Source organism: Larimichthys crocea, chromosome XVI, assembly GCF_000972845.2.
Source record: "Larimichthys crocea isolate SSNF chromosome XVI, L_crocea_2.0, whole genome shotgun sequence".
NCBI lineage: Eukaryota > Metazoa > Chordata > Actinopteri > Sciaenidae > Larimichthys > Larimichthys crocea.
Window position 1 is genome coordinate 14,875,515 of NC_040026.1, and position 11,697 is coordinate 14,887,211.

General features: G+C 41.8%; 1 protein-coding gene across 2 annotated transcripts; it reads left to right on the top strand.

Moving 5' to 3' along the window:
• The first annotated feature begins 32 nt into the window (after positions 1-32).
• On the top strand, positions 33-10,094 carry sncgb (synuclein, gamma b (breast cancer-specific protein 1)). 2 transcript variants are annotated; one of them, XM_019266043.2, is made up of 6 exons: positions 33-460; positions 3,962-4,003; positions 5,124-5,251; positions 6,166-6,183; positions 7,095-7,136; positions 8,235-10,094. In XM_019266043.2, exons 1-6 carry the CDS (start codon positions 340-342, stop codon positions 8,241-8,243), a joined length of 360 nt encoding a protein of 119 aa, XP_019121588.1. In that variant the 5' UTR covers positions 33-339; the 3' UTR covers positions 8,244-10,094. The 2 variants fall into 2 exon arrangements, with proteins under 2 accessions (XP_019121588.1, XP_010733328.1); XM_010735026.3 differs by lacking the exon at positions 6,166-6,183 and having other exon boundaries at positions 38-460.
• The last annotated feature ends 1,603 nt before the right edge of the window (positions 10,095-11,697 follow it).

Sequence of the window (11,697 nt, forward strand, 5' to 3'; positions counted from 1 at the left end):
TGCTGCAGCATCCGGTCGTCCCTCCTCCTCCTCCTCTCTTCATCTCGTGCATACCGGCTGTTTCCTCCCCCCCTCTCTCTCAGTCTGCGTGCTGTAGCCCTGCTGTGCGGTCCTCTCAGTCCTCTGTTGTAGCACTAAAGGAAGGAGGAGCCTACCGGCGCACAGACACTCACACACACACATACTCTCTCTCTCACACACACACACACACACATAACACACACACTCTGACATCCCACATCATCCCTTCTGCACGCTCACTGTGAGCACCAGCCAGCAAGCAACCAAGCCAGCCAGGCCCGTTTGGAGCAGGGGAGCCCAGCCGTCTCGTCACCCAAAATGGATGTACTAATGAAGGGGTTCTCCATGGCCAAGGAAGGTGTGGTGGCCGCTGCAGAGAAGACCAAAGCCGGCATGGAGGAAGCGGCAGCCAAGACCAAGGAAGGGGTGATGTATGTAGGTACGTAGCACATCTTATCTGTGGAGCTACATGTAAAAAAAAGGTACATTTGGGGAGGATGCAGTCATTTTTTGATGTGCGTTTAGTTGCATCATGTGTCTTTGCGCCGTTCGAGGTGGGGTCCCATGGGTGTCCGCGTCTGGGACACTTGTGTGAAGTGACAGGAAAAGAAGGAGGAGGAGGAGGAGGAGGAGGAAGAAGAGGGGGGAAAAGATGAAGAAAGGAAGGGATGGAGTTAGTACCCAGACAAGATACTGCTGCAGGACTGGTGCAGGGCAGAGGGTGTGGGTATGAAAGAGTAAAGGATAGACAGGGCGAGGATGGAGCATTAGATGTAGAAAGTTGTAACTGGGTCTCAGGACAGTAAATGATGAGGATCGGTCTGAGAAAGAGAGGACGTCTGCGAGACGATGGCGTGCCTCTAGCTTTTACCACCTGTCCTATTTTATCACATTTAACGGTTTGCAGAGAGACATCCAGTGATGGATCCAATGCAGCGATGAAGCCCCCAGAGACTCCATTGATCTGCCTTCGTACATTTACAGAGCAGAGTTGACCTACATCGACTAGGCTGCCATTCGTTTTTTGAGTCAGATATTTTAAGATAAATATATAAATTCACCATAAAGATGCAAGTATACGAGGACGTGCTGTTTTAAATGAATACGATGCTTTAAGTGCTTTAGGGTCATGCTGTAGTTAGCTCAAGCAGCTAATGCGTCACATCTCAAGGTTACCCCAAGTACCAGGCTTTTTAGGCCGCCCGAGAGGGGAGGGGGTGGGGTGTAAAAGTAGGAGGGTGGGTGAGGAGTTATTGGAGTGGAAGTGTTTGTCGTCATCCGCAGCCCGTCCCTTCATGGCTCGTCAAAATTTTTAACAATGATGGCGAAAGTATAAATAAATTTTTAAAAAAAAGGAAACCATGGATGTGCGAGAGTCAATGTCACGAGCTGGAGAGGGAGGGGGAGAGAGGGGGAGGGGGGTGAGGTAGACGGGGCAAGGATCACTTGAGCACTGCAGTAATTTGCTGTCCCAGCAACCCCCCCCCCTACAGCCACCACCACCACCCCCCACCCTCCCTCCCCCCACAACTCCACCCTCACGCCATCCTTGTGTTGATGCGAGAACGTGCGTGCGTTTGTTGCAGCAGCAGGATTTGTCCGTCAGTTAGTTCTGCTTTGATGACTAACCACCTTCCTCCCCCACAGCTCTAAAACCCCACCACCACCACCACCACCCATCCCAGGGAAAGATGGAAGGATGGAGGGATGCACGGGGGGGCGAGAAAAAAGACAGAGAAGAGGGAGGGGTGTTATGTCAGAAAGAGCTTTGAGCTTCTAGTCTCGTGGCTCGTGTCTGAACAGATGGAGGGGACAGAAAGAGAAAGACGTGTAGTGATAGAGGCGTGATGGAGGTGGAGGTATGAGACTCAGGTGGAGTGAACTGAGAAAGGCAAAAGGAAAATGAGCATGTAGATCACAGGAGGGCGAGAAGGGGGGCGGGGGGTGATCGCTGAAGTGAAGAGGGTCGATGGCTTCGATAAAACACTGTATCTGCCTGCAGCAGAGTGCGTACGTCAGCATGGGAACGCGGGTATACAGTATCGAGGTCCGCACATACAGGCCAAACCTGGACAGACAGCTGGACGTGCTCTGTGATTACAATTATCCAAAATCCCATGAGTCACTGAACACAAGCTGACGCAGAGATAGCCTCCAAAAAACTTTTGGTTTTTGTTCTTTTTTAGTAGTTTTATTACTGAATTTATCTTTATGTTGTTTTTATTATATGGGTATTCATTCCCTGGGGTAGCACTATACTTTCCATGGTTTTATGAGTTTATGTTATTATGTTAATTAATTAAAAACTGAACCATGGAAACTCCCAAAAATCTGATTTTCCATTTCAGATTTAATCAATAATACACAATAAAAAGGTTAAAAGTACTGATTTTCTGTAAAATTATTTGAATTAAATCAAATAAATAGCAGGATTTGTGCTGCTACTTCATGACAAAGATCTATCAGCATTGATATATCTTTAAGGCTACCTCTCCTGCACAGATTTTTACAAATATGTAGAAAGTGCCTCAGTGCCTGTATTATATCTTTTACATTACTGCAAACACATAGAAATATCACCAGTGGTAGGATTTTTTAATTAAATATGGGACACATCTGAGCTTTTATCTCATCAGGACTGCTAAAGAACAAATCCTCCTCTGGAAAACCTGACTGAAGCCATATTTTTTTGCATGTTTAATACATTATTTAATAATAGGAAAAAGGCATTCACACACTCTAATCCATGCAATATTAATTTATTGAGGCAAGCTTTTGATCGGGATTATCATTTACTGTCAGGACTATTTTAATAATTGATTCCTTGTTCTTGGTGTTCTGTGAATCACCTTGAATTGCATTTGATTTCTGTCCAAATCTTTAATGATTTACATCTAAAAGAAGTCACGAGAAGATGAAGAACGCACTTACATAACTCTTGTTCACTACAGGCTCACATATAGATATTCATAGTGACATTTAGGGGGCTCCCTATGTTGACTGGGAGAAAGAAGCTGTGTCATTGCAGTGTGAGTGTGTGTTGGGGCTGTACTGCAGTACTGCTCAGTACTCAGGCACGTGGCTCATGTAGCACAGGGAGCGTGCAGAGAGATGGAGGGAAGCAGAAGACAGAAAGAGGACGGGTGGATGCAGGATGGAGCATCTGTGTTTGAACGTACAGAGAGTGAGCAGTCAGCATGCACAAACTCGTGTTATTCTGCACATTTATTCCTCCTTTCCTTCCTCACGTTATTATTCACTTTCATCTCTTAGAGCAGATATTTCTCTCCTTCTATCCCCTCACACTGGCAGATTATATAACCACAATTTAATCTGTTTGGGATCATATTACAATGAGCACAGTGCTAGTGGAACGGAGAGGGAAATCCAGAGAGGTGCTGCTGTTCACGGGATGTTTTCCAATAAATACAGATATTACAGGTGTTTCTGTAAAACATCAGACTCTCGAGCATCAAACAGAGTTCTTGTGGTTAAAATGGAAAGATAAATGAAAAAGAAACAATCCAAGCTGACAAAAAAGAGCACAGACACACACCAGTCTTTACTGCTTATCGGAGACTCTTAGGAAGGATATGACTTGTCTCCAAATGGTGCTATCGCCCAAACTTTGTTGGTGTTTCTCTAAAATTTGTGCAAACTATGACATTAACATTATAAATATAACTAATGAGTCTCTTCTCATTACTACATCATGAAATAATACATTTATTTTATCACCAGTTAGATGTAAGGGGCACAGTTTGATTTATTAACAATTAAGAATAATTTAAATTTCATGTTCACATCCCTCACTGATTAAAGGACAAAAGAAAATACTCAAAACGTGTAAGTCTGTGTGTCTATCACTTGTGATTTTTCTATTAAAGTAGCAAATATTTGTCACATACGTGAATAATCTTAATCTCTGTTTGATCTTCAGGCAGTAAGACAAAGGAGGGAGTTGTGTCATCAGTAAACACAGGTAAGAAAAGCTGCATGTGCGCCAGCCCCATTTGTGACCTCGGCACTCCAGGCAGGTACACCTGTGAGGCCAAACTTTAGACATACAGTGGTTATTTATTTATTTTAAACTTTTAACACCTGTTTGTTTACTGCGATGAGAATATCTTTGCCCGTTGTGAAACTATAGACAGTATCAATAAAAATGGACATCGTATCCATGAACGTAAGTTTCTGAAGAGCCACCGTGAGGCTCAGAGTGTGGAGGCTGGTTAATCCAAAAATAGGTATCAGTGCACCTAAGGCAGGCTGTAACGTCACCAAACTGGCAATAAAAGCATCCACACTTCTAACTATGCATAACTTTAAAACTGGCAATAAAAGCATCCACACTTCTAACTATGCATAACTTTAAGCCTTAATATAACTTGAACTATAAAAATTCACCCTCAGTACAGTTGTCATGAGCGGGGAATTTATCTAGAGACCAAAGCTGTTTTTTGTACCAGGCTGTAAACATGTTTATTTCTGCTGTGAAGTTGGACATTTTAACATGAGGGCTTACAGAGAGTGACTCGTTCTGTAGCCAGCTTCAAGTGGACGTTTGAGGAGTGACTCGTTCTGTAGCCAGCTTCAAGTGGACGTTTGAGGAACTGCGCTTCTATATTGGTCCACTTCACAGCAAAAAGGCCAGAAAAAGCGGATTTATGCTTTTATCTAACATGTTTTCAAGCCGTTTTGTCCGTTTTTACATGAGAGGAAGCTAACTGGTTACAGTGCAGCCCACAACCACTTACCTGAGCTTACCTGAGCTTACCTGGGGGTGCCTAATGAGCTCAACGAGAATGTGTCTTGGTTGTCATAGTTATGAATGTCTCCCTTTTTATATTAGTTATAATTGGTAAAAACACACCTGTTTCGTCTTTGTAGTCTTGTTTTAACAGATGTCTTTTAACTACGACACGCTAAAGGTCGCCAGTTAACACGGTCACTCGTTTAACCGAAACACCGGCGTTAACGCACAAAAAGGTCACAAAAAGGCGAAATACGTGTGTGTGTGTGTGTGTGTGTGTGTGTGTGTGTGTGTGTGTGTGTGTGTTTTACACTGAGTTTCACTAACCGTCCTCCACTCTGCGTGTCAGTGGCCAACAGGACCGTGGATCAGACCAACATCGTCGGGGACACAGCGGTTGCTGGGGCCAACGAGGTGTCACAGGCGGGCGTGGAGGGCGTGGAGAACGTCGCCGCGTCGACCGGGCTGGTCAACCAGGTCAGTTACCATGGTAACCACAGAGAGCTGGTTTAGGATCAGCCACTAGGTCGAGCTCTTTCCCCATGTTAACGATATTATACATCAAGGCAGTGATAAAAAGTTTAAATGAGCTCCTTTTTTTTAATATTTGTTATTAATTAATCTACCTTTTTATTATCATTTAATCCAGAAAATCTATAAATCAGTGGCAAGATGTTTCCAATTTAATCCAGAAAATCTATAAATCAGTGGCAAGATGTTTCCAAATTACTTGTTTTCTCTAAACAATGATCCAAAACTCAGAGATATTCAGTTCACATTGATATAAAACTGAGAAAACTAATAAATATTCATACTGGGGAAGCTGGAACTGGGAATATTTTACACGTTTTACTTGATAAATGACTTAAATGTATAGAATATTGTGGATATTGATTGTTTAAAAATCAAATAATGATATTTGTTTGTTTTTTTGTTTAAAAAAAAACAATCTTAAAAAGATCCATGAGGTTTGTCCTAGTTTAGACACAGTTTCTTGTCACTTACAAATCGGCTGATATCTCAAGTGATCATCAACATTGTTTATATTGATTTATCAGCACTGAAACAACCAGTATGAAGATGCAAGACATAATCTATCTGCATTATATTAGTAACAATGTGTTATGTATTAACCAGGTGTCGAAACATTCTACATCTTGTAGAGTTATAGAGATATTTTGTGACACCAAACGACCTCCTTCTGCTCTTATGTTTTCCAACCTGTTTGTCAGATGTTAGATGACGTTACATCTAACTTTTGTGTTTTTTTTTATGCATGTCTTTTGTGCGTCGCTTCATGTCGGAGCATCTGTGTTGTGGGTTGTTGCTGTCGTTTTTTCTCACATTTTGTTGTTTATGTTGTTTGTGTCTCATCTGTGTTTCCCTGATAGGAGGAGCCTGTATACGAGGTGCCTATTGGAGAAAGCAGGGGGTCATAGGTCATGCTGGGGTGGGCTGTGGTGGAGGAGACAGTCAGAGAGGGGTTACTCTGCATGTTACATGCACCAAGTTAGCAGTTTATTAGCCACGTCTGTACATTCTAATCCAATCAACCTGCAATAGATCTAACTTTTCCTGCAGGATGGTCATGTTTATGGTCGGATTTTTTGCAGGACTGATGTATTGGACTGCATTAAACGGCATAATTGTACATAATAAACTGGTAACTCAGTGTTTATTAGATAATAGGCCACTAAGTGAGTGTCAAGAGGGGAAAGAAAAAACAGATACATTCCTGTCGTATTTGGTTTAAAGCTTTTATTGAAGTACGCATGATGTCTTTGTGAGTAATTCACAATTTCCGGCTCTGAATATTACAAACATTTTTCCTCTGACCCCTCAGACGCTCACTCATTTGTGTGGTTTAGGCAACAGTGATACTAAAATTCTCCATTTCTAACCACGTATCTCCCTCCTTGTAGCATTAAGTAACATACAAGCTCTCAGCCACACCTTTAGATACGCCGGTGAATATATTCATGGCATGCACCAAAATAGCTTCATTGCACTGCTCAGGCTGAACAAGGCCTGTGCCACCTGGAGTCTCTTACGTGCTATTAAGCTCTAATCCAACTAACTGTACCCCCTGGGAATATCCTCAGCATGACATGAAGAGCTGATTCGACCCCACAGCATGGTCTTTGTAGTCTTAAATGCTTTATTGTATTAGAGCTGGAGGTAAATGAAAGCTAGATGGTGCTTGAGGCCCTCTGCCATGCTGTCACTTCATCCTGTCACCCACTCAGACAAATCTACTCCACCTCTTTTTTTTTTTTTTTACGCCTGATTTATTCTTGTTTTTTATTGTCTCCTCATGCAGGGAGAATATGGAGGAATGGAACAGGGTGGGGAAGGAGGAGAGGTAAGAAAACAGGTTTGAGCACTGCTGAGGAAACCATCAAGTGCTTTGACTTGAAGCGCATTTTCGCTGCCAGTATGTTGTTTTTTTAACTTAACCCTCAATTAACCAAAGCTCCTCCAGAGCTACAGGAGATTTTATTCAAGTGTTTTCACAGGCAGTGGAAGAAAAATTCAGAAACTTCACTTGAACCAATAAATTCATGTAAAAATGCTCTTACTCCTACTCAAGTAAATAAGATAAGATAGACTTTAATGATCCCACACTAGAGAAACTCATTTGCCACAGCAGGTTGGTTAAGAAATTACTCATAAATAAGAAATATATAGAAAAAAGTCAATGTACACCAAAATACCTGACAGTATGAAGAATGGACAGAGGATGTGTGACGTCACCCGCAGGTTTCCATGTTGGTCGTCCTGCATCTTCCTCCTCACAGCTAATCTAAACCAGAGGCCTCAAGAGGGAAGTAACAAACACATTTGTGTACAAAAAAAAAAGGCAAAAGGCATAAATGTGGGATTAATGCTTTTGTCTAAGGAGTTTTCAGTACTGACAGCCACAGGTTTCTGAAGAGACGTTTTGTAGCTCAGGCTTTTTGCTGCCATGTTGGCATTCTTGCCTCTTCCACCTCACTGCTAATGTAAAAATAATGGCAAAGATGTGGCTCATTAGTAGACCTGAGTGAAACTGCAGTTTTTGGCACTTCTACGTTGGCTTCACTTCACAGCCTCAGAGGTTACCACTTGGTGGGAACAAATTATATCTTGTTTCCACTAATTAATCAAAACAGGGGAAATGAATTGTATATGTGTACGAATTCTAGTGTATTTTACAAATTTATCATATGTCCTTTTATGGAAAATCTTAATCTGAAAAGTAACTATAGGTGTAAAAAGTATATAGTAGCATTACATGGAGACACCTGTGAAGCACCTTAAAGCTTAAGCGCAGTACTTTCTAGCACTGCTCATGACTGTTCAACTGACCTTACTGTAACATGTATTGGGATATTTTTCAATGTGATATTTCTACTTTTACTCGAGTAAGGGATCTAAATACTGACAGGTGTTTCTCTTTATTTTCTCGCTTACTTTGCAGGGGTATTAATCATCTTCAGGACCTCCCCTCCCTGTGCTCTCCGACGGCCCCTCGCTCCCCTCGCCTCGCTATACCAGACTCCAGATGTTCAACATATTTTTTTGTGACTTTACAGAACCAAAATCAACTAAAACAGACTCTTCCGGATGCCACACCTCAGCCCCCTAATCTCCCCCCTTTGCCTCGTCACTCCTTGATGCTCCCCCTTAGCTGTCTCACCTGTCCTCACCCCCTTCTCCTCCCCTCTGACTTTCTGCAGCCTGTAGCTTTTTCCTCCACTGCCCGTCTTACCCTCGCCTCACTCGTGTGTTAGTGTCGTCCTGATATGAACCCTGGTGTTGTTACCGACCCCCCCCCTCCCACGCCTACCAACCTATAGAGAAACCTCACACACAACGTACACACACACACACACAAAAAAAAACACCTTCATTCAGCACATGCATGAAACACACACCCACACAGATATAGTACATACAGTCAATGCCAGCACAGACGCACACACTGGGCAAACATGTCAAATTTTGGGTGAGGTGCAAGCCAAGCCTCTGCAGTCCACAACAATAAAGATAACTCACTGCGTGACTGAGGCAGGGTGTGAGAGGGTGTGTGATCTGCTGTTTGTGTGCCTGTGGTAGCTTAAATATGTGTGTGTGTGCATGTCTAGCTGCTGGTGCATAAAATTAAATAAATCTACAGAGGCTTGTGCAGGGAATCGTGCATTGAGGACAGATATCATTCTGTTATGTGTGCAGTTGTTAGTTAGCTACGATAGATTGCATGAACAGATGTGTAGAATGACTCGTCCTGTGTCGTAACCGTAGAGTAGCGGCCGTTCTGTTCTGTGTAAGCTTTGTATGGCTTAAGTGTGTGTTTCGCCTCGACGTTTAGAAACAGGGTTATAACGGTGTCATTAACCAGGAAGCAATACACAAAGCTCATTTTCCTCAGCTGTTAGAGCGGTAACTTGAATTGTGTTCACGTGATGCAAGAAGAATTTCTCCATAACAAATGAACATATTAGTGACAGACTAACAGTTAATAACTGTTGATTTAAAGGGTCAGATGATTCTTAAATCTGCTTTTTCCAACACAACCCACGTCAAACTAACGAAAACTAATATGTCTCATGTTGCTCTAACTTTGGAAGGAAAATAGAGTAAAGGCCCTTCGCCACAGCAGCCTAGGGCTCGACTCCAACCTGTGGCCATCTGCTGCATGTCACCCCCCCCCACCTTCCTGTCAGTCTTCAGCTGTCTCAAATGTCAAGTAAAGCTCAAAATGTCCAAAAAATATCTTCGACAAAGACTAATTAAGGGGGAATTAAAAAGGAAAACTAGGTCTGAGGAAAGTGTTTTTAAAAAAAATAAAAATTCAAGGAGGAAATATGAGCAGCTGATGATGATCACGTCTTGTTATCGTGTAGTTGCTTTTTAGTCTTTGTGAAACTGGTTTGCATGTCATCGGGAGCAAGTTATTCCAATTTCTATGATGAAAAACGTTTGATTCAGTGAGGGAGGAGAGCAGAATGAAAGGTAGGGTTTTTATCATGGATCAGCTTTATGTGTAGTTCTGTGTACAGCTTGAATTCTGGGATATGTAGTTATTTGTTAGGGTAGTTTTTATTTCACACTAACGAGTCTGAACCCTGGCTGTTCTGAAGCTCCCGCCTATTATCTGTCTCAGCCAGTCAGAGGAGCCCTTCATCCTCTTGGTCAGTTTGATGCCACCTGCCACTGCTTGTCTGCCCGGCATCAGTGTGTGTGTCCGTATGCACTGTATGTGTGTGTGTGCGTGTGTATATATATAAATATATATATGTGCGTTTTAACATAGAACCGGTTCAGCCAGCAAAGTGTGTGTGTGTGTGTGTGTGTGTGTGTTTGTGTCTGGAGCAGGTTTGTGTGTTTTTACTTTGAGGTCAATGGAAACTGATGACTGCATGTTGCCTTATCAAGCAATCTGACATTCACACACACACACATACACACACACACATACATAGACTACACACTACACCACACTTGTACAAACACACACATAGCACACTCTAAACAAGACACAATCACAAATACCCACCACAAATACACAAACACAAGTCGTACACCATGTTTAAGTTGGCATCGAAGCAGACTCGCTGATTTTATAAACTGTACCAGTGAAATTAAAAAGATTTTGTTGAAATCCAGCAACTGTGTCATGAATTTATTTACAGAGGTGGAACACCGCGTGTTGAGTGAACACACCAGGCTTAAAAACAGTCTGAACGTGACAATGAGAACATTTAATCTCACAGAAAGGGCCAGATTAACACACCGAGGGGCCACAGGGCTAAAATGAGCCGAAAAATTAGTTGAAAAACAACTTTAATGTCTGTGCTTACACAGATAGAGCTGGAAGGTGCTTGCCTTAGCTCATTTTAGCACAAAAACTGGAACAAATAACAAGAATGAAACACTGACAGCAGAATGAGGCCAAAAGTGGCCATATTGACAGTAAAGCTCACCCTCTCATGTAATAATGCGATTATACAACAATTACCAACTTAAAGGTCCAGTGTGTAAAATTGGAGGTCTCTATTTTCTGAATAAGGAAGTCTTAGACTACCTGAGTAATGCAGAATATAATCTTCATAACTATGATTTCATACATGTATAATCATCTACAACAACTCTACAGCATTGTAAAATCTAAACCCAAAATCAAAGCGTATTGAAGAAAGAAAAAGTAATAATTTCCTAAACGTACGTGTTTTTATCTGATAAAAATCTAATAAATAAATCTAGATATTCTGCTTCAGTCCATATTGGTCCTTCAAAAACAACATTTTCTCTGCTGCACACAAGGGAGGTACACACCTGTATTAACGAGGCACTCAGTTGTGCTGTCATGCTGATTTAAGCATGTTCTAAATGTCTATACGACCAATCAGATTGCTTAGTTGGAACTATTTGTTGGATAATTGTGCATAACTTTATTATAATTTTAACAGGTGAGTTATATAAAAATTCAGACTCAGTGCAGTTGTCACAAACAGAAAAATAAGCTATAGGGACCAAACCTGTTTTTTGTACTGGGATGTAAACATGTTTAATTCTACTGTGAAGTTGGACATTTTAACATGGGGGCTTACGGAGATTGACTCTTTCTGTAGCCAGCCTCAAGTGGCCGTTTAAGGAACTACATTTGTTGGTTTCACTTCAGGTTGACACTTGGAATGAAACGGCTAGTTTTAAGTTTTACATTTACACTTTCTCTCTACAAAAAGTTTCTATTCGTCCATGATTTCTTTGCAACATTTCTGCTGGTTGGCTGACCGTGACTGCAGAGGATGCAGCAAACGTTCCCGGTAAGCAAGAGAGCTTGCATATCAGTCCCGTTATCAAGCATATTGATTCACTTTTGACAGTTCACATACATTTTGTGACACAATAGTATGAAAATAAACAGATGCGACACACTG

What these genes read in the sequence shown, in the direction of transcription:
- sncgb (XM_019266043.2), top strand. Translation starts at nt 340, where the DNA reads ATGGATGTACTAATGAAGGGGTTCTCCATGGCCAAGGAAGGTGTGGTG. An exon ending in GGAAGGGGTGATGTATGTAG is followed by an intron (nt 461 to 3,961) that starts GTACGTAGCACA and finishes TTTGATCTTCAG; the next exon opens with GCAGTAAGACAAAGGAGGGA. An exon ending in TGTGTCATCAGTAAACACAG is followed by an intron (nt 4,004 to 5,123) that starts GTAAGAAAAGCT and finishes TCTGCGTGTCAG; the next exon opens with TGGCCAACAGGACCGTGGAT.